At 34.1% G+C, this 22,795-nt stretch overlaps 2 protein-coding genes across 2 annotated transcripts in view; both read left to right on the top strand.

Annotated features, from left to right (window-relative positions):
- LOC128997506 (sodium/potassium/calcium exchanger Nckx30C-like) overlaps positions 1 to 10,614 on the top strand; it is a 201,173-nt gene extending 190,559 nt beyond the window's left edge. Inside the window, exon 5 of the mRNA XM_054423145.1 lies at positions 10,480 to 10,614. Coding sequence (XP_054279120.1) covers positions 10,480 to 10,614 — 135 coding nt within the window. The remainder of the gene's footprint in view (positions 1 to 10,479) is intronic.
- A 10-nt stretch (positions 10,615 to 10,624) lies between these two features.
- On the top strand, positions 10,625 to 22,693 carry LOC128997505 (sodium/potassium/calcium exchanger Nckx30C-like). The gene is made up of 8 exons (XM_054423144.1): positions 10,625 to 10,723; positions 10,788 to 10,877; positions 10,942 to 11,031; positions 11,096 to 11,185; positions 11,250 to 11,385; positions 17,024 to 17,139; positions 17,623 to 17,759; positions 19,097 to 22,693. The coding sequence occupies exons 1-8, from the start codon at positions 10,625 to 10,627 to the stop codon at positions 19,335 to 19,337; spliced, it is 999 nt and encodes a 332-aa protein (XP_054279119.1). The 3' UTR covers positions 19,338 to 22,693.
- The last annotated feature ends 102 nt before the right edge of the window (positions 22,694 to 22,795 follow it).

The raw sequence follows: 22,795 nt of genomic DNA, 5'->3' as shown, positions 1-22,795 counted from the left end.
AAATTCAATGGTTCAATAATAAAATTTGAAAATAATTAGTACATTAAATCTTAATTATGACTACATTGAATTTATTAAGTTAGTGCAAGCCTTATCTCAGTATATAGAATTAAGCTCATGTATGACCGTATAATATTGCCCTTCATTCATTGACACAAATCCTATTTTAACACTTAGGGTATTTACCATGCACGAATTGCCATTATAATATACATTTTCGTGGAGGGGGCTTATCTATGTTTCTGGGAATTATTTTATATTTGGCTCATTAGTTTATCGATATTCATAAAAGAATTTTTAACGAGTACAAATTTTTTTATAACGTTGCCACAATTACATGGTTAATTTCTACGTGGTTTCAAGTTGTTGTTGCGTTTTTGGAATGTTTGCGTGTTTTAAACGGGGTCTTTTGTAATGTGAGGGTGGAATTGTTCAGAATTTAATGTGTAAACCATTATACAACGTTGTTATCTTTTACTACGAAAAAGGCGATAACTAGATAATCTTGGTAATTTGCGCTCGGACTTGACTCGTGAGCCCGCCGAGTTTTTCTTCAAACCCGCGACTATCTTATTTCACATTTTATATTTAGCAGATTTTTTTCAATAAATTGCCCTTACAGTTTAGCTTGATAAAAATCTGATGTACACGCTCAGGTCAGTGCACTATTCAACTACCTTTGTCCTTTACTTATGAAGTACTCCAAGAGAAAAAGCTGGGTTAATCAAAACAGTTTAAAAATTTGTTCAGGTGCAGTGGCTACTTATTGGTTGGATAAGTTACCATTAAAGAACAGGATTGTAGGGGAGGTCGGTGGAACCTGACTTGTGTACAAATGTGGGAGAAGATTCCGGGGAAGGAAGGGAGATAATCTTTACCGATTCAACCCCGTTTGGCTCTTCTTTGTCATTTATCAGAATAAAATTAAAGAATCTTTCTTTTGCATTTGCTTAGTATTGTTTGAATGAAAGTAAATGAGGTGTAAATTTTATTTGAGAAAATATAGTTTTAATTGTAGGTGTTCAGTAGAATCTTTAACCATAGATAAAACATACTTGTGTTGTTTCGTCTATGCTTTAAAATGTTTATGATATTTCGGCTTAGGTAAAGGGATAGATAGCTCAAATCGGTATGGTTGTCCTACAGGAACCATGCATTTATGGCAAAAGATAGTAAAAAAGTTTTAGATACGCTTATCATCGACATCCAGAGAACAATTTCATTAATTTATCTAGCAGGAAAGCGGAATGTTTGTATTTCTCTGGTAGGTGGTCCGAATGCTTGGATTTATATAGCAGGAATTTCTCCACTTGAATTTCTATAGGTAAAAGGACTAGGTACCATACGATGCTAAATATTAAACAAAATTGGTCGAACCATTTTTTATACGAGTTTTCTGTTATTTTATTGGGTTTTATGGGAAAATTACATGAGTTGCAACAAATTTTAAACCATAACTACATATCAAATTTCATGAAAATCGGAGTACAGGTGTGGTTTGTAGCTATGTACACATCTACACACACGAGCGCGCGCGCAGACATCCCCTCGAAAACCTTTCTTGGTTCAGGGGGACTCAAAATAAATATATAATATTCAACTAATTTATCTCAAAAATGTAGACGAAACAATAATTTCTCTATAACTATACTATGTGTAGGGGAAGAAAGTAAAAGGTACTAGGCATAACTTATTTTTATTCTCTGTTAATATTAATTAATTACAGTAGACCTAATATAAACTATACTTGATACAATATTATAGTATCATTTTCCTTTCCGGAAAATTTACCCTTCGAAAGGCATTTCTTGTTTGGAGGCTTCTTGTTTACTTTCAAATCAAGTAAATGTCAAAGTTTGTTATAATGCTATTTTACGTTTCTAAATCACAAAATTTTAAAATATTATAAATTTTAAACGTTCATGATTTTATTTTAATGACTACAGTTTTTTTATCAACTTACTTTTTCTACTTATTGATATTTTAATCTATATTAGGCCATTGTTAAGTTTTTTTGTATTTTTTACTCTAGTGGCAGCTATATGTTAGCACCTAAGTAATATTTTCATCAACCACTGTTTAAAACCTATTTTTGAAGTAAAATAAAATTTTAAGAGAGAAAACCACTAAATTTGATTACATTATGAGGATAAGTTTCTCTTTGATGGCGGAAGCAAGGAATCGAAATAATTAGATACTTTGAAACAGCTATTGACACTAAGTTCTACTAGAAAATCTTGAGCAAAAAATAAAATGCATATGCAGCCTTACATTCAAGTCACTACTACATCATAGAAGTAACACTTTTACACTAGAAAAGGACTTCAAACAGCTTATTATAGGGTGGGACATTTAAAACCCATTACCATACCACCTGATAAATTCGGCTTTAATTAATATTTATTTTAAATCAAAACGAAACAGTAAAGGTTATTAAATAAGTGCCCAGAAATTTCCATTCCGCCTGGTAAGAATCATCTTCTATTTCAAAGTTTTACTTCTTATCAACTACATTATACTTAAGACTTTCTTAAATAGTGAAGTTTTATGATGATGAAAATCAAAATCGTCCTAACTTTGGCACTTACAATTCACAATCAGTGAGACGCTTTAAGTTGAGTTTGATAAGGAAGGTTTGACACAAAACGTCCACTCTTTGGAATGTTCTTGGGGCTTTTGCCTTAAGTTTTTGTACCCTTTTAGCTTATTTCATAATATAGCGAATAAGCTTTTACCATAGATCTCATGGTAACACCCGGATCCTAGAACAATTTACTTTTTCGTTTTGAAGCCACTAGAGGGCAATAATATAATCCGTTCAATTTTAAATATATATTTCTCGTGTCCGGAAAATTAAGTATAATAGAAGCAGCTGTTTTTTTAGTAAGTGAATCAATCATTACGTCTGTTACGATTTTGTTAGTGAACATTATACCATCGACATGTCGAACTATTGACAAGAATGCAACAATAAGCTAGAACCAATTATTAAATTAATAATAGCATAATAAATTCTGATACAGTACATGCCATTGCTTACAATTGAAGTTTATTACTGAGCCTACAACAGCTGAAATTTACACCAGCAAAGCTCGCATAAAAAAAAGTAATTTTCACTACATTACTGTAAAATCATCTATTTTGTTATACGTTAATCGCCTGTAAAAATTCTTAATTTCATTGTACTACGTACAAATAATGTTTACTATGCAAAAGTAAAGTTTACTGTCTTACTTTGGAATTTACCGTAGTCTAGATACAAATTTTAAAAAGTAAAAACTAACTATTTCGACTTAAAACTTTGCAAACAACAAACTTTAAGGTTAAAGTAGGACGGAGTTGGACGATAGGCATGATGGGATATCTTTACAGCTATCTCCCCTCAAATTGGGGTCTTCACACCTTAGTCCAAGCATTGTCTAAGTGTTAATCTGTCCACATATCCACAAAAAAGTGCTGCCCTGGCTACACATAGTCACTTCAGGGCAACATGGGTTCACCTTCCTTCAACATGTAGAAGTGACAAAACTCAACTAGAATAATAGGCATAATGTGGACATGTATTTATTGTCTGACATTGGGTTAAGATTGATTACAAAAGGTTTTTTTACATGTTATTTAATTAACAATATGTTCAACAAAATAGAACAATAAGCAAATATGTAGTTAGTATTTATCAAAAGGTTTTGTAACTTTAACTTAAACTAAAGTTTCCATAAAATAATAATCAAATGATAATACCTGTTCACTGATAGCTGAAACAAATAAAAGTGTAATACATTTTTTTTTCTAAAAATATAATGAACATACAGTAGTAGACATAATGAATGGCAAACCAAGCAGAATAGAGTGATGCAAGACATATAAAATAATCCACTTCGTTAACTAGTTTTCATTTTTCAGTTAAACTATCTAAATGTTGGAAGACGTTAGAAACGGAACGTCACCGGTTGACATTGCGGTGAAAACATTTAAAAATGCATCAGAGCTGCGGATTGAAACGGTGCTGTGATGGGAAACTTGGTTATTTATCACTTCAACACTTCGCAAAACTTGCGTCTCCGGAGGCTGGCTCATCAATCAATTATTGCTACGAATTTTCCTTTAAACCCCATTGGTCGTCCTAGAACACTTGGTCATAACAAAAACCATTTAGAAGATTAATAGTGTGTAATTGTTTGAAAATGTTTTTTCCTGCTTTTAAGTGTAGACTTTATTTAGGTATACATTTTTAGATTTTTTTAAATGCAAGTCTTTTGGAGATGTTTTTTCCTCTGTTTTTAAGTACTGACTTCATACAGGTATAAATATGATTTTTTTAGATTTCGTTGTCTTTTGCTGCCAAAGCGCGTAGGTGTTGATTTTTTACATTCTAAAATGACGTACGAAATATCAATTTAAAGTAATTCAGTGTATACTGCAGTAATACTGAGGCACTTCATAGGTCCGAAAAATATATTGACTATTTTTTTACAAACCTTCAATAATTTTAATAAAGCTTAAGCCAAACTCTAAATAACCTGTCCCTCTGCGATGTTCAAAAAATACGATTTTTGAATTTACTCTACATAAATTATTGCAATATCCCGTTTGTTTCAAACCTACTTCTACGTTTGCGTTTTGGTGTACTAAGCAAATTCGTAGTTGCTTTATGTATACACAGGTTGACAACAAGGAGCATTTGCCCTTGGACTATACTGAGGCGTTGTCTTCAACCCAAAGGCTGCAGCTTAAATTGAGGGTTTGAATTATGTATTTAAGTGGTGTGAAATCAATCACCTGTCTAAATCGAAGATTGGTGTGAGAGGCCCTTTAAAAAACAGTGGTTGGTTCGATGGTTGTTTGTAAGGCTGGATTGCTGGATTCATTGTGAATTTCACCAAAAATCATTAATTTCAATAGTTTTGCCTATCCTTTCTCTGTGTGTGAACCAAAAATATGTTTTTAAAGTTTAGATATAACTTCTATATGAGAGGAAACACGATAAAAATAACAGAAAATCATGACTAAAAATCACTGTTGGATAATCCTTGGAGTTCAAAGAGTAAAAATGCTAGACACAGAATCTGTAATCTTAATCTCATGGAGTCAAGTATTGGTGAATTAAACATCAAATCTCAATTAAGAGGGATTATTCAAGGGAAGTAATTAGTAGAGATTGCTTGTTTATGGATTTACCTTGATAACATCAGTCAAATTTTCGTATTTCATGGAAGCCTAAGGGTACCTATATAATACTTATAATAACAAATTTATTTCTTTCATCGCTGCAGAGCTAGGAACTCTTTGATTTTAAATATAAAAGTGTAACTTTTTTCTTATTTATTACTTTAAACACTATATTTTGGGTTTTATAATTTTATGGATTTCTTAAAGTCTAGGGTAATATAATTACAAAAAGTTATTGAAACTTGAAATAAAAAACAATGTACTCAAACAGCTCTGTCCATCCTGAAAATATATAAACAACTATTAGGACCTATCCTAATTTTTTTTTTAACAAACAATATTTTTTAGTATGAAGGGTTTATTTTTCACATAGTTTTTATTGCGAATATGAATCGCTGTTAGGCACAGCCAAATTTTGGGGAATTAAACATAAAAACTCAATTAAGAGAGATTATCTATATAAATGGGATGGGTGAAATTAGGACGACAAGTCTGCAAGCTGTTAATTTTCGTCTCTCCAAAATATGCAATTATATCTGAGCAAAATATTAAATAGGTCATAGATATATGCAATCTATAGTTAGTTGTGTGATAAACTATTGAATAATGTACTAAATGAACAACAGTACGATAGCTTTTGTGTACTTTTTTAAGTCAGTAAAAAAATAAAAACGGTTAATATCTTATTTAATTAAGCATTTTTCTGTACACCCATGTTTTAGAGCAAATATATCATAATTTTACAACTTAAACTTTTTTTAAATCGTAAAATATTTACTAACTTGGATTTTTTAGATTTGGCTCAAAGTTGTTTTTTGGGTCAAAGTTGGATGAATTCCTGAAAATCCATATAGGTGTGGGCAGGTATCATGATGTATATTGTTTTTTAGCGAATTTCCCTATAGGGAAGTAGCTATTACCGTAGGTCTCATGGTGGTAAGACTTAGGCCCGGGACCGATTTACTTTTTCATTTTGATGTCCCCAGAGCCCAAAAACACCATTCGTTCAAATTTATATATATATATATATATATATATATATATATATATATATGTGTGTGTGTGTGTGTGTGTGTGTGTCCGTGAACACGATAACTTGGGTAATTTTTATCCGATTTTGATGAAATTTGGTTTGAAGGTGTAAGGCGGGATACACTTGAATAAGTTCGCGATCCAGCATGATCGGACCATGGGAACAGGGTTTTATGGGGGGTTTTATGGAGTAAAAATTGGTTTTTCTCACTTTTGAACCTCAAAACACAAAATTTCCCAATTTTTTTCTAAACCTTCTTAAATAGCTTAAAAAAACAATTAATTCAGTATATCAAAGTGTTTTTGTACGGTTATTGGTTACGGAGAAAACTAAAAAAATTGTAAATTTAAAATTCCCATGTTATTCTTATGGAGAATATTGTAAAATGTTGTAGTTTGCTTGTTTATGGATATCTTTTGATCAAACTTGGCAAATATATTAATTTTCTACTAAGCAATAATTATTTTACTTAAAACACACACTTTATTAGTTTCCTTGTAGCAGCAAACCTAGGTACTCGTTAAACCTAATGTTATTGAAATAGATCCATTGAAAATAAATTCAGCCAAATGGAAATTCGCTTAGACGGCAGGTTTGCTGCGGCGGGGGTATTAAAATTTTTCTTGTTATTTTAGGAATTTAAAACCTTGTTTAACCAAATAAAACAATCTAATAATAAACAATAACAACTGGTCTCCTAGTTATATAACCAAACAGAAAAAGCACAAATCGTGAAAATAACCCGAAAATAATCAAAACTTCATCGACACTAGCAATCAGTGTCACCAGACATGAACTAGACGCGAAAAAACATGCTTGAAGATTTACAATGGGATGAGAACTCTACTTGTGATGGTTAGTCTAGAGTCTAGGGTTTAACCTAGTTGTTGCAAATTGAGTTATTTTTTTATAGGAACTACCCTTCAAGAATAGTTTTCATTAGAAATCTTGATTGTGTCGTTGTCTTTGTTTTTTTTTTATTAATAGATGTTTTATTTTTTCTTCTTCAAACAATTAAAATAATTTGATAAAAAAATGAAAATGTTATTAATTATTGTAAATTTCTTGTGATTCAACCCATGTCCTAACCTCACTAGTCTCGTACAAGATGAGGAGGTTTCTAGCCGGTAGTCCAAAGGACACTTAGCTCACAGGAACCCGGTACACTGAGAGGACATCGAGCCTCTCGGTGCACTTAAATATTACACACTCACAAACATTAGAATCTACCAAATCTACACGAAACGATGCTTTTAACACAAGTAAAACACACAATGCGTTTAACAGTATGGCTGCAGTTGACTTGATTTGTGGCGGTAATTAAAGCCATTAAGAGAGACCGGAGAGTAAATATTATGTTTATGGCTCGTAACATTCATGTTAATCTCTAAAACAAACAATAACACTTCTGCTGCACATAAAACTACTCTTGATCCCCAGGAATGTCAAATTATAGTGTGTTTAGGTAGTCCCACCGTGGGGTTGCACTAATTTGAATTCATGAAAATGTCAAAAATGAAAAAAATGTTAATATTCTATGTTGTATATGTTCTAGATAAAAATATATAATCAGGCATTCTATAGAATGGCTAGGCATTCGAAACAATGCCTGAAATGAACCTGGAAAAGTTTGAAATATAGCTTATTATAACCTTTAACCTAGTCATTCTTAAGAATGTCTGTTGAAAATGTAGGCAAAGTATAATATACGCTGTTGTAGGACTTTTTTCAAAGTTTTGTATCATTGTTTGGCATTTATATATCGAACCTAAAATAAACTAAAACAAACCAACCTAACCCAACATATAGACAACAGTTTATTATTCTAAAAGATTTTTTAGTTTTTTTATTCCTTTTTTGGCATTATACAACCTAATCTAAATTAACTAAAATAAACAAACCTAGCCAGAACATACACCAAATCATGTTTTTTTATTATTTTTTGTCCTAGGACGCTAGGCACGAGCCTGGGATTGCTTTTTCACATTACTTTAGGCTAGACCTAGGGGTTGCGGCATTATCACTTGGATAAAATCCATTGGTGACTTGGCGGGGATCGAACCCGGGACCTCAGGGACTGAAGTCCCGCGCTCTAACCACTACGCCTGCTCGCTCCCCACACCAAATCATGTTAAATAAATGGTATTTTTGAACGACACACATACATGGGCATCCTGTAGAAAGCCTAGGCATTACACCCAATGCCTAGTCAAAGTGTATACAAATAAATATAAAACCCTATCGTTATTATTCTATTTCATACTTTGACTAAACGCTTCAGGCATTATATACTTTTCCTAACATATGTTGTGAAATCTTGTGTTAACACAGCTACATCATTGATTAAAGCATTAAATGTGTGTTTGGGAGAATTAGCATCCATCGCACAGCAGTATTCAACCCTATATCGTTTCAAAAGTGATTGTTTTAAATTATTATACGTTCCTACATTTTAGCTAAAGATTTCCATTGTGACCGATATGCTATAAGTGCTAAAGCGCCACTAATATGCTAACATGATGTACTGTAATTTTCTACATATCAATCACGTCTCTCTTGTCAGATTCTCTGATCCCATCTTCTCCTACAAATCATCCTTAATTGAGATTTAATACCCACCCTATCTGAACAAGGTAAACTCCTTTATCCATAACGAGGTGTTTGCTCTAAAATACTGTAAATCTTAACCCTTTTAATATGCAACTAGTTAACTAGTGATAAGTTTGTTTTATTGGGACATGCTTCTAATATCGGAGCATCTACTGGTCTTTTTATTTGTTCTAAATGTATTTCGTTACATAAACTAATGATTACAATAAGTTTTGTATTTATTGCATAAACTCAGTGTATTTTGTTAATAGAAAATTAGCAAGTTTCATTCAATACCTAAACAAACAATCTTTAAGTACCATAAATAATAAATATAGGTTGTGTTTTATTGGTGCGATTTAGAAAATAAATCCAAACAATAAAACAAATTCGTATAGCCCTGGTAATGCATTCATTTTTACAATATTGTTGTATCAATAAGGCCTACTATTTAAACATTAAGGATCGAATTGGTCTAGTGGTAAAAGCGCGGGACTTCTGTCTCTGAGGCCCTGGGTTCAAATCCCGCCAAATCACCAATGGATTTTATCTAAGTGATAATGCCGCAACTCCTAGGTCTAGCCTGAAGTAATGTGGAAATTATCCCCAGGTTAGTGCCTAGCGAATTAGGAAAAAAAAATTAAACATCATTTAGGGCACAAAGAGCCAAGGAGAGCTCTGTGCGGTAAGCTGAATTTTTATTTCAGGATTAGTGTTGCCTACAGTATTATTTTGAGGCTTCTGATTGGCTAAGGGAACATCATTACCGCGACGATACGGTTGTTGCCAACGGCCTCGGTGCTGTAGTGGATAGAGTGCTGGGCTGATGGTCCGAAGAACCCGGGTTCGAATCTCACCCGTAGCACTATTTTTTTTTTATTTGATTTTTTTCATTATCAACAAGTTTGGTTGGTTTGGTTAGGTTATGACGGTTTAATTTTATAATTAAAACATTATGACATTGAATTTGACCCATTTATCATTTTATTTTATGAACAGAAATATTTTTTTCTGTTAAACCTTCATTTGATTTTTCATTATTATAGCAAGTCTGGTTAGTTTGGTTAGGTTATGATAGTTTAATTTTATAATAAAAAAATTATAAAATAGGATTTGAAGCATTTATAATTTTATTTTATGATTAGAACTATTTTTTCGATTAATAAACCTTCATTAGATTTTTTCATTGTCAGCACGTTTGGTTGGTTTGGTTAGGTTATGACGGTTTAATTTCATAATAAAAAATATAAAATTGAATTTGAGGCATTTATAATTTTATTCTATGAACAAAAATAATTTGTCACTTACTAAACCTTCATTATAGTCAATCAAAAGCCTCTAAATGACACTGTTGGCAAAATTAATCCTGAAAAACAAGGTGCCTGCGTGCGGGCTTGGAAATCGGCAGCCACTATGACCACTTCCATTTGAATGGCAAGTGCCATTCCTGCCGCCGAAAATATGAATCTGAATCGGCGTGCACTCTGGACGTACTGTTTTTAGAAAACACAGTCTAGAAGTCAAATTTTCAAAAAATAGTTACCAACAGAGACATTCGACTCACATACATCGGGGCGTAAAAGACTCACATGCTGTGATGCTTGTGATGCTGGTGGCTCCCATTGTATACACACTGTGGCTCACACAGCTAGACACCAGGACACTCTAGTGATTGTTGTATGTTACAGGATGATGACGAGGATGGCAATGAGCCACTGGACATGTCTTGGCCAGACACGGGGCGTAAAAGACTCACCTACATGCTGGTGGCTCCCATTGTATACACACTGTGGCTCACACAGCTAGACACCAGGACACTCTAGTGATTGTTGTATGTTACAGGATGATGATGAGGATGGCAATGAGCCACTGGACATGTCTTGGCCAGACACGGGGCGTAAAAGACTCACCTACATGCTAGTGGCTCCCATTGTATACACACTGTGGCTCACACAGCTAGACACCAGGACACTCTAGTGATTGTTGTATGTTACAGGATGATGACGAGGATGGCAATGAGCCACTGGACATGTCTTGGCCAGACACGGGGCGTAAAAGACTCACCTACATGCTGGTGGCTCCCATTGTATACACACTGTGGCTCACACAGCTAGACACCAGGACACTCTAGTGATTGTTGTATGTTACAGGATGATGACGAGGATGGCAATGAGCCACTGGACATGTCTTGGCCAGACACGGGGCGTAAAAGACTCACCTACATGCTGGTGGCTCCCATTGTATACACACTGTGGCTCACACAGCTAGACACCAGGACACTCTAGTGATTGTTGTATGTTACAGGATGATGACGAGGATGGCAATGAGCCACTGGACATGTCTTGGCCAGACACGGGGCGTAAAAGACTCACCTACATGCTGGTGGCTCCCATTGTATACACACTGTGGCTCACACAGCTAGACACCAGGACACTCTAGTGATTGTTGTATGTTACAGGATGATGACGAGGATGGCAATGAGCCACTGGACATGTCTTGGCCAGACACGGGGCGTAAAAGACTCACCTACATGCTAGTAGCTCCCATTATATTCCCTCTGTGGCTCACGCTGCCAGATACAAGGACACCTAAGGGTAAGTTTACCCTTGATAACTTTCTGTGCTACATAGTTTGAGTGCTGTTTATAGGTTTTAATGAATAATTGCTGCCAATAATGGGTTCCACCAGAAGAGAAGCAGGGTCATGGTACCCTCTGGAGCGGAAAAGATAACAAAATTTGCTATTAGTCTATATAATGTAGGAATATTCTCAGAGGAAATATGAGTGACCAAACTAGATTGTGTGTGCAACATAAAAAATAATACATTTGCCTCGTTTTTCAGTCCTTATGTTCAAAAGATTTTCAAGGGAGACTCACAAAGTTCTCTCTTTCCAAAAGTCCTCAATAACATGAAAGTGTGCAGGCCAGACTAGTTTTTTTTCGGGTTGAGGTTGCGTCTGGATAAATGTTGACATTTAGGTCACTAGGCTAAAACCGTGTCGGGGAATGATTGAATTTCTTTTAAAATGTCTAAATTTCTCAAATATAAATCGTTGTGAACTACTACAGGTTTATAGTTACACTAGTTGTACATTACCTCCTGAGGTCAAGGCAAATTCGCAAACAGCTCTTGTGTTCGCAGTGAAATAGTGAGCAGCAGCTGCAATCCCTGTGAAATCGAGAATCTCATCTTCAAACACGGTGGGTCGTGAACATCTTCTGCGGTCGTGGAGTCATAATCACCTTCTTCCGTGATCGCAACGAAATATTAGTGAACGTCTGCTGTGGGTGTGGAGAAATTTTAAGTGTCCCATGTGGTCCTAGTGAAATTGTCATCATCTCTTTCAATCTCAACAGAATCGTGAACATTCCTATGAACGCGATGGAATGGTTATAATCTTCGTCGTTCGTGGGGAATACATCCTTGCCTCCCACAATCGTGAGGGGATAATGAATTTTCATTTCCGCAATCTTCATTGCAGACGTTATCTTTAATTGGGAGGGCAAAAGCTCTGATCGAAAATAAAGCCATTGTCGAACTTCTAATCTAAATAAATCAACCCGAGCTTGCCTTAAAATTTTTTCAGGCGCAAATCGATCTCTTGAACCAGTTTTTGGCCTGGTGTGACCCGGGGACCTGCAAACCCCGGCTGTAGGTCGCCCCCTGCACAAATCTCTGTCAGCACTCTTGCTGCCATTCGACCTATTTGGCAACCATTTAAATTTATTTCAATGTTCAAGATTCCTCTTGGCAGTTTTAATGAATTTAAACATACGGTTACCACATGCAAGGATGCCAACATGGCGTAACAGGTACAGGTAACAGTTTACAGATTTATATAAAGCCAGCGAAAACTTGATCAAAACCGGTTGTTATGCTTGAATTTTAATGAGACCAATACTCTCCTCAAGTTGCTTAAAACCATAAATCTCAAGTCAGGTTTGGTTTATCCGAAACAAATGAGACTCGTTAAATTGCCCTTCTGATGAACCCACTCTTAGTCCCCTTCTCTTGTTTTACCAGTTTAAATTCATTTTCAGAAACTGATCTGTGTGCTAGGTGAATGTCTGACGTCTGGTATAAATAAAGTAGAAGCTAGAGTGTCTGGAAAATATTTTATTTTATCATATTTTATTTTGACATTTGGTGTATTGTGCACTACCAAATGTATAAAACTACTTGGAGGAATAAAAATTAAAGTGCAAAAGAGGTCAAGTATTGACTATTGATGATATTAAAATTAAATGTGTATGTAGGTGGAATCACTAGCCCTAATTCCTTTAATCATTTTATTTCCATTTCACCATTTTGTTTATTTCTCAGTAATGTATTAAATGAATTATGAATCCCGGGAATTTGCCGATGGTTGTAAGAGAGCAATTAATATAGACTCACATTGCCTGAATGTTTTTAGTTACATTTTTGATCCTGGTAGAGTTTTACTCAATTGATGAAATAATTTTATGGCTCTAGCAAGAGTCTAAACAACAGGGAAGGTTGGTTGTAAAAGTATGAAACTAAGTTTTGAATTGTAAAGCAGGCGAATTGGAGATTAAAGTTAAATGTTCTTGTGGGAGTTATCGTTCTTTGCTTTACACTTTTCTCAAATAGCCTTCTGTAAGGAGTGAGGTTGTAGGAAATATAAAAAAATACAGTTCTTTTTTTGTAGATGGAATAGTATTAACATTGATAACCGCTATTATTACCACACGCACACGTCGGTTTTCTGGTGGTTTAACTATTGTCAATTAATGTATAGGTAAAACACAAACCATAACAATGTAATATTCTGCATTTATATAATTTTTTAACTGAGTTTTACAGAAACTATTTCATTTTATTTTTGTGATTCAACCATCGTGTATTTATATCCATAATAATTGTACTGATTTTGAGCTTCTTTACTTGTTAGTAATATTCCTGTGTTTTAGGTCTACACTATAAGTCTTCCAGTGGTCGAAAACTCGACCAAAATATGTAGTGTATGGACTTGTATATTTGAACCCCACGCTTTAAATAAACCATGTGATTGGAATTTCTTCCATTTGTTTTGATTTTCTGTTTATATTTAGTTGTTATTTCGTCACCAGCGTGGCACCCATAAGGCCCATATTAAACTTTTTTAAATTGTCGTGCTTTTTAGCCTATTTAAATTTATAAAGGGATTCTGCACATCTACAGGAAAATATCTTTCTAACAGTATGTATAGATTTTCCCTGCGATGCACACGAGCTGAGAAGTTTTTTTTAAAGAAACCTGCTTGTCTATTAATATATAGACAATACTTAAACTCCCTCTTTAATTATTAATTTTTTTTTAGGTCTAGTGGAGAAATGTTATGGAATTGTGGCTTACATTATATTACTTGTATTTCTTGATGGGCTCATAGTGTGCATTTCTGATTCTCAGAACTCTTTGTTCATGCATTGCACCTTTCGCGAAGCTGAGGCAGTCAGCGTGTTTAAATTATATGAATCAGAAAATTGCAATTTTTGAATTTTTTTCGAATTGACTATTGTTTATTTGAATTGGCCATCACTATTGTTTAGTGTCGTTTCTTTTTTTATGACTAAGAACATCAATGTGTATCAATAAGTATCCAGTTCAAGATGTGCATTAAACTACAATAGCTAGAAATTAGTCATCCAAGTTCTAAATGCTTGTTTAAAGCACTCAATTAAAGGGGAAACACAGTGTAAAGATTTTCCAAGACTCATAAGAAACATTAATTTAATCGAATGAACTATTTTTAAACAAATACAGATGCCATGATTTTTTCTGACTTTTATTTGGTTAACTTTTACTATGGTTGGTATCTAGTCGTGACTCATATTCATATTCTGTGAATAGCTCATTCAACAACACTGGCATGTTTCTTTTGAATAAAATGAACGGTATCACCAATCTGTGACATACTTTCTCCCATTAGCTTGGCAACAACCTTTGTCATGGGTAAGCGGTGGGAGTACTTATTATAAGGAAAATGCCAAAAGATGCAATAACTTTTGAACTAATTATTTCAGCAATTGGGGTTGCATTTTTAAAATTGAACCGTAGTTTTTACGGAAATTGAATTTGTAACATTTTGTTCTGAATTTAAAGTACTACGTTACTACAACATACAAAATTTTTATCAAAATCGTTAAAATAATTTTTTTAATAAAGTTGTATTAAAAAGTAACCCCTAGTATTTAACTTCATGCTATCCATAAATTAGGAAAAGCCAAAGTTCACGAACTGCTCTGCAAGTTATGTGTATGAAAGGTCTTACAGTAAGATACCCTCCACGTAAAGACTCAGGGGAAATAAACATTGGATCCATCCTTACACTCTGTAGATACATCTCTGGAAAATCCTTTAAGTCTCAGGATACTAAAGCAGCTGTTGGATCTACTCGTACAATAATCTGTAGGAGTGTTCTGTTCGTATAGAACACTATAAGATAAATTTGCATGTTTTTGAATAAAGGTAGTCTCTTCGTCCAGTATAACCCTTAAAGGCAGTGATGTCCTTTTAGTTAATTTTACTGACATCAAAATTATAACTTTAAAATTAAACAATCTACTCGTTTTTGTAAATTACTGTTTTTCCTCTAATATTATAGCCAAAGCATAACGTAAGATTAACGTGAACAAAAGAGAGGTATATTCATCAACAAACCAATAAGAATTATCATACATCTTACGAATACGAGTTTGCCTTTTGCGTCCAAAGTCAATATGAGAATGGTTTGTCCACATACTCAAAGAGTTATGGCTAAAGCTTCTTTCAGTCAATGGCGTCCTTATGACTGTTATTCACCTTTGATGGATGAATGTAAATATTAAAGTTTTAGCGAATTGCCCATAAACGGAAATAAGCTATTACCCCAGACAATATAATACTTTAAGGTTTATCCCATTGTCTGTGCTATTACCTATTAAAGACCTGGACCCTGGACTTAATTACTTTTTTGTTTTGAGGTCCCCAGGGGCCAAAAACACAATCCATTCAAATTCATATATATACAAATTCCGTTAGTGTGATAACTCTATAAAAAATTATCGGATTTTGATTAAATTCGTTGCAAATATGTAAACCTAAGTTTATTTGAACGAATTCCCGAACCAGCATGATCGAAACAAGAAAACCGAGTTTTTATGGGGTTAAAATGGAAATTTTCCAGTTCTCACCCTCAAAACAAAAGATTTTGCAAAGCTTCTAAACCATTTTTAACAGCTTAAAAGGAAATCGCTTAGTATATTGAAGTGTAATTATGTATGTGTACGCTTAATGGTTACAGACAAAATTTCAAAAAAATTATCTAAACTTTAAATTTCCATGATCATTGTGGACAATACTGTAGTTAAATTTTTTAGTTAGCTTTTTTGTGATATCTTTTGGTAAAATTTGGCAAATTTATTTATTTTCTACTGTACTATTAACATTTACTGAAAACCCCTAAGTACCCCTCGATCGTATTGTTATTTAAAGACGAGGGAATAAATGTGACATGTTTAAGGAAATATACAAGTAAAATTCAAATCAGACGAATAGGAATGCGCTTAGTCTGCCGGTTTGCTGCGGTGCGGGTATTTGAAAGTTACTGTTACAGGCACATGTGATGTGCTTGGGAGCTTGGAAATCAGCTGATTTTACATGGGGACACTTGTAGCACTGTGACCATGAACAGGACCAATTTCTATAAAAAAAAACTCAAGGCTCAATTTCCCTAACACAAATCTACGAAAGGAATTCTTCACTTTAAAACATAAATTCAGAGCTATGTTGTGTTAAAGAGCTGTGTTTTAACTAAATATATTATTTATTCAAATTCTCGGTATTTTTATCACAGATTAAAATTCCCAATTGTGTAGACTCTACTGTATGCAATGCGCAACACTGGATTGTTGTATACCAGTAATTATTTCTAGACTTTGAAGTACCCAACCAGAGCTTCTCTTTTTTTCTTCATTCTCCAAAATTCCTCCAATTCCCTCCTGTAGACAATTTGTTGTTACAACACATTCAGCAGAAAAACAATTCACATCATCGGTAATTGTTTCGATATTTTTTCCGAATTTTACCAGCATATTTTAAAACATCAAAAATATTGCAAGATCCCAGAACATCGTTCTACTGTGTGGCCCCTCAAAAAAGCACTGTTGGAAATTTATGGGGCTGTACTTGTAAGGTAGTTGCGTTTGTATGATTTAAATAATAAACTAATTCAGTACTGTAATGTTTCTAGGCAAGAAATGGTTTCCTATCACATTCCTCGGCAGCATCGCTTGGATCGCTGCCTACAGCTATTTGATGGTGTGGTGGGCCAATGTAGCTGGGGACACCATCCGTATACCACCTGAGGTCAGTCTAATAGCTAATAACAAAACGATTTAACTGGTTTAACGCCTAATTATTCTGCCCACTCTACTTTATAGATTTATAGATTGAATAAATTTTTAGATTTTTAGGCTTATAGATTAAAACCTATGCTCTATCGCAGTGGTGGAATGTCAAAGGGGGGGGGGGGGAGTTTTTCTACTTCAGGAGGGTGGTATTGTATTAGGGTGTTCTTCAATTTGCTATTTTTAAAGAAACTTGATGTATTTTAAGGTTATTTTTAACGTCATGAACTACGACCAAAAACCTCCGTAACGTTTTTATGACGAAAAGTGTGTTTAAAATTATATTTCCAGGGTCCAATAGGTGGATTTGCCCCCCCCCCCCTTGGAACTGCCACCGTCTATATGGGTAGGTCTATATATGGTGGTTGAAGGCCTTAAGGCTAATTGTGTTATATTAACACAGCCTATTGTTTGTAACAGATTTATGTTTTGTTGCTCGCAGGTTATGGGTCTGACGTTCCTTGCGGCCGGTACTTCCATCCCCGACCTCATCACCAGCGTGATTGTCGCCAGGAAGGGGTTTGGCGACATGGCAGTATCGTCTTCGGTTGGCAGCAATATCTTTGATGTCACAGTCGGGTGTGTAGCTTTGGATTATGTTTGGTGTAACCTTTTACATAGCAAGAATTTTCTTTGGCCTTTGATTTTCAGTAATGCGGCTGACAACATGTTCTTTACACAAGAATTGTCAATTCTAATAGAATAAGTTACTAGTAAGGAGCGCAATATGTCTTCTTGGATGGTAAGAGAGTTTTTTAAGTTATGTGAATACAAACTCTGCTCCTGGGGATACCTCAATCTTGGCGAAATGTAAATCGGGTTTAAGAATCTACAATTTTCAAGAAGCTGGAAATCATAAAGTAAACAAAAATAACATCTGTTCTCGAAACTGGAAATACCACACAAATCAACGATAATTTCGAAATTAAATACGTAAGATTATGAAGCTTGATTGTCAAATCCAATCAAATCAAATCAGTTTTATTTCCACAATATATACAAAAATAACAATTTTTCAAAAAATAAAATACGAATATATAAAGTCTTGAAGCATTATACGGTACATTGTTTACGTAACATCCAAGTAAAATTAAATTTATAAAGTTATTAATAGTATTGGAATTTATATGTGAGCTAAATACATTTTGAACTATTATTTGCAAGTTATTTAGAATTCCAGATACTTATACAGTATGTTCAGTGATAACTTGTCTACATTAAATAAACTAGATTTGTTATAAGCCAAGTGTGGCAGAGATTGTATCCCCTCTATGCGTCTATGGTCTCTAAAATGACGTCGATGATCAGCAGGAGGTAGTAAAAATTGCATATAAATGATGGATTGTATTTTAAAATTCCCATGTTTTTCTTATAGGGAATAAGTATAGGTACTGTTGTAGTTTGCTTGATTATGGATATACTCTTATCAAAATTGGCAAATGTTTTTTTTTTATACCAAGCAATTAACATTGTACTATATTAAAATCTTTTTTATCCTCCCTGTGGGAGCAAACTCTTTAAACTCAAGCAAATTACCTTAGGGAATAAAGATGACAGTAAACATATTCAGGAAGTATTTAAGTGAAAACCCAATCAGGCAAATGGTAATTCACTTAGCCTACGGGGTTGCTGTGGTGGGGGTATTAGGGATTATATATTTTCTGCTACATAATCTGTTTTTTAGGGCTTCCAGCACCTTGGTTGTTGCTTTGATTAGTTTTTTGCAGATTTCCTGTGTTTTGGTTGATATATTTTTTGCAGGTTACTGGTACCTCAGTTGCTAAAATAAATGCATTTTGCAGGTTACCAGTACTTTTTCAGATTACCAATTAATTTCTTTGTTACTATTATGAATTGTGTTTTTTTTTAGGTTACCGTACTATTACCTTGACCGTTAATTGGTCTGTCTTTTTCAGGTTACCAGTGCCTTGGTTGCTGTATGGAATCATCTACGGCAAGCCAGTGGAGGTCAACAGTGTGGGAATGGTCTGTTCCATTGCCATTCTCTTCTTCATGCTACTGTTCGTTATCATGTCCATCGCTTGCTTCAACTGGAAGATGAACAAGAGCCTCGGGTTCACCATGTTTTTGCTCTACTTTGTGTTTGTGGCTGTCTCTCTACTGTTCGAGTACGGACATCTCACGTGTCCGGTGTAAACGTCATCGAACCGACCAATCCGAACGAGTGCACGCACAAATACATGGGAAATAACACAACATTTTCGTTCAAATTTTATAGAGTTTTATTTATTTATTTAGAAATACATAGATGATACATTGTTTGTAAGTTCACGTTGCAATGTTCTATTTTCACTAGTCAAATAATAATGATTGAGTAATTACTTTCAAGGATACATAATTAGACAAATGAATCATTTTTGGGTTTTCGTTACAATTAAAGGTCTTGAAATTTGTCAATATCTGAACAAACAAGAGATTGATTATTTGAAAGTATAAATCCTAAGCTATTCAGTTCAGCTTTTAAATCTAACTCATCCTTCCAGGTATTCAATATCTGAGAAATTGAATAAACCAGATATATTTTCATGAAAAACCTGATGCTGTTAAACCTCTTAGACAGATTTGGCACCTCTGAAGACGTCCCTCCAAAAACATTTGACATTTAAAAGTAAATTAATAAAAAACAAAATTTTTGCATGAATTGCAGCACCAAGTAATTTTTAACATATATTTTTTTAGTACCAGTACGTAGATTTTAAAATCCTAATGAAGATCAACTAAACAGATCCGTTAACAATTTGTCTTAAATTTTCAGAAAAAAGAACATTGCAAAACTAATTTTATAATTGCATTGTAGCTTGGTTTGTGTCTCGTAAACAGTACCTTTCCTAACATTCAAGTAAAAGTTGTTAACCATGTGGTCTAAAATAAGAGCCTAAATGCATTTGTTAACATTTTTCTAAGTTTGTTTTTAGTGTAATTGCATACGTTTACTAGAACTAGCTGTTTTGTAAATTCTGTACAGTGTTATAACGTAAGGTCTAACGCCAGATGGTGTAACTTCACCGGGTTTTGGATTGGCAAGGGTAATTCTCTCGCCTGAGCAATTATGTCCCTTTATTCGATTAAGAAAACAAAATTGTTGTCTTCACTCAACTAAATCAATTCCTTGTTTACTCTTTTTTAAATGTCTAAAAAATATTTTTCAGAGCTTCAAACGTCTTGATTATTGTAAAAACTGAATACAGCACGGTACTTTTTTTATTTTGAATTTCTAAGCTCAACTTGTGATCACTATGAAAAGAAACTTCTCTCTTATTTCTTGCCGATCCTAAACACTCAGACTATGAAGATCAATCGCTCCTCGATATGAACAGTTAATTTGTATAAGCATCGACAATACCTACGTTAACAGTGTATAATACACCAAGTATCTTGGGGTCTTGAGCTAAGTCAAGTGATTTTGTAGGGTAGTGTGTTAAGTTTGACATTGGAAAAAAGGATTTTATCATTGATTATTGTTAAGAGTATTGTTTTTAACTTTACTTGTTAATGCAGTTGAACTAAGTTAACATTAATGTTTCAAACAAACTAATCATTTTCACTGGAGGTTTGCTGCTGCACAGTTAAAATCTTCTGAATTGTCCGTGGGAGAAAACGTCAAGATACAAGACAATGCAATATGCACTGTTTTGGCACAGAAAACAGTCTGTGATCTTGTCGTCATCTCTAAAAACTTTGACAAAAATATTCACTGTTCAGTAGCAAGTTCTCAGTTTTGTGGTAAAGCGTCCTAGAGAAAGGCACTCACTTGCAGCTCCAGACCGGTCCAGCTTCTCTGCATCCTTGGATCAGTATTCGCCTACAGCAATACTCGAGAAAGGCTACTTGTAGGCTGTGATCTCAGAGGATATCGCTGCTACTGTGTACTTCCATATCAATGTTGTTAAACTGTTAATATTGCTTTGTTTATTTTTACATATAGAGTGATCTAGTTAAGTGTATAGCGGGACTTGTCGCCAAGGCATAAGCAATAATATTTTGTTTCGAATCTCCGGCCGAACGTTCGCTTGAATCCATTTACCGGACAATATTCAGCGGCCGGTTTGTCAAAGTGGACGTTTTTTTATTTGCGGAATAGCTTAGATCGTAGGTGTTATAGGATAGGTATTTTATACTGCGACAATTACTATTTGTAAGTGTTACCGATCGAATATTTGTTCTGGTGGGTAGAAGACACAGTCAAGCGGGTTCAGAATCGGGTTGGAGTATTTTTTGTAAAATTTAACCTTTTACCTTATTTCTATAATTCTCAAATGGTTTACAAGCAAGAGTATATTTTTGTGTCGTTTTATTTCTCTCACTGTCTAATTTAAGGTCGATGAGAAAACACATACATTTTTCATCAAATTATAACATTTAATAGGAATTCTCCTCTTGTTTCTTTTCAAATTACAGCAACTTAAAGCTAATCCAACAAACACATACCAAACTTGACTTGTAGTAATTGAGAATGAAAATACTAATTTGTCAGCCACATGGGATTAAAATAGTTACCAATATTCTCGCCAAATTATTCCATTTTTGCGATGTAACACCCTTTGGAAAATTATTTCCTCAGGAAGTTTGTTTTGAAGTATTTAATTTTAAGTAGATAGGAGTGGCTGTTGGTTAAAAAATTACTGGAAAGGTTGACTGTGTCTTATACTTCGTTGGTGCTCTTGGTTGAGTGTTGTTATAGTTTAATGTGACATCCATGCACAAAATGTGTTATTGTTTCAATGGCTTTTGTTTTTAGTGTTAACCAACTTTAGGTGTCCAAATTGTTGTGGTTAGATAGAAGCCGATAAATAAAAGCCAAAATAGCTCACACAAAATGTACTGGAGTGGTGTTTCCCATTGGTATATTATTTTGTATCATTAAAGTGTAAAATTATTTTGTCAATCGGGGTTTCTCTGTAAATGTACCATATGCGTTTGTTTAAGAAATGCATTCAACAATAAGTTGAAATATACTGTATTAGTATTATGATTATTTCTTAATTAATTATAATGGTAGGTATCTCATTAAATTTACTCAGTGAAATGTATTTGTATACAGTATGCAAATTGTAATGTATAATAAGTGTTAATCACTTGCTAAACAATGAAAAAAATTTAAGGTTACCGTACATCACAAAATTACCTTAGTAAAATCATTCTTATTCATAATTAAAATCTATTATGGACTTAACTAAATCCCAATTAGGCTATACATAACTAATACTGTACCGTTTACGTCGAGTTCCAAATTTAACGCCTGAGTTCAAATGTTAACGTGTAATTTTATCAAAAACTAAAGCCTCAGCAGTATTTCATCTGGTGAGATGTAACGCATTTTGTGCGAGCTTTCTAAACCGGCTTAATTCATAAATGCTAAAAGTGCCTAGAATTAATATTATTATCCGAGGTCTGTGTATGTTTTATTCTGCTTTTAGTAATAGTTTCGGCCACACATTTGTGATAGACCAGCTTTGCTGGCCCTGCGATGGGAAAGCGTTGTTCCGACATTGCAAGCTCTGGCAACCCTCCCCCCCCCCACAAATATGACAAACTGGTTGCTGTGATGGAAGAATGAGAGATTATGCATTTAAATAGAACAGTACTTGGCCCGT

The sequence above is a fragment of the Macrosteles quadrilineatus genome, unplaced genomic scaffold, assembly GCF_028750875.1.
Source record: "Macrosteles quadrilineatus isolate MER2022 unplaced genomic scaffold, UCM_ALF_1.0 Scaffold_6__1_contigs__length_79288215, whole genome shotgun sequence".
NCBI classification, from domain to species: domain Eukaryota; kingdom Metazoa; phylum Arthropoda; class Insecta; order Hemiptera; family Cicadellidae; genus Macrosteles; species Macrosteles quadrilineatus.
This window is presented reverse-complemented; position numbering and strand designations above follow the sequence as displayed.

Bases quoted from the DNA above. Each gene is read 5' to 3' on its own strand.
- LOC128997505 (XM_054423144.1), top strand. From the start codon at position 10,625: ATGTTACAGGATGATGATGAGGATGGCAATGAGCCACTGGACATGTCT. The intron at 11,186-11,249 runs GTATACACACTG...TGTATGTTACAG, and splicing joins ACATGCTGGTGGCTCCCATT to GATGATGACGAGGATGGCAA. The intron at 17,760-19,096 runs GTGTGTAGCTTT...TGTCTTTTTCAG, and splicing joins ATCTTTGATGTCACAGTCGG to GTTACCAGTGCCTTGGTTGC.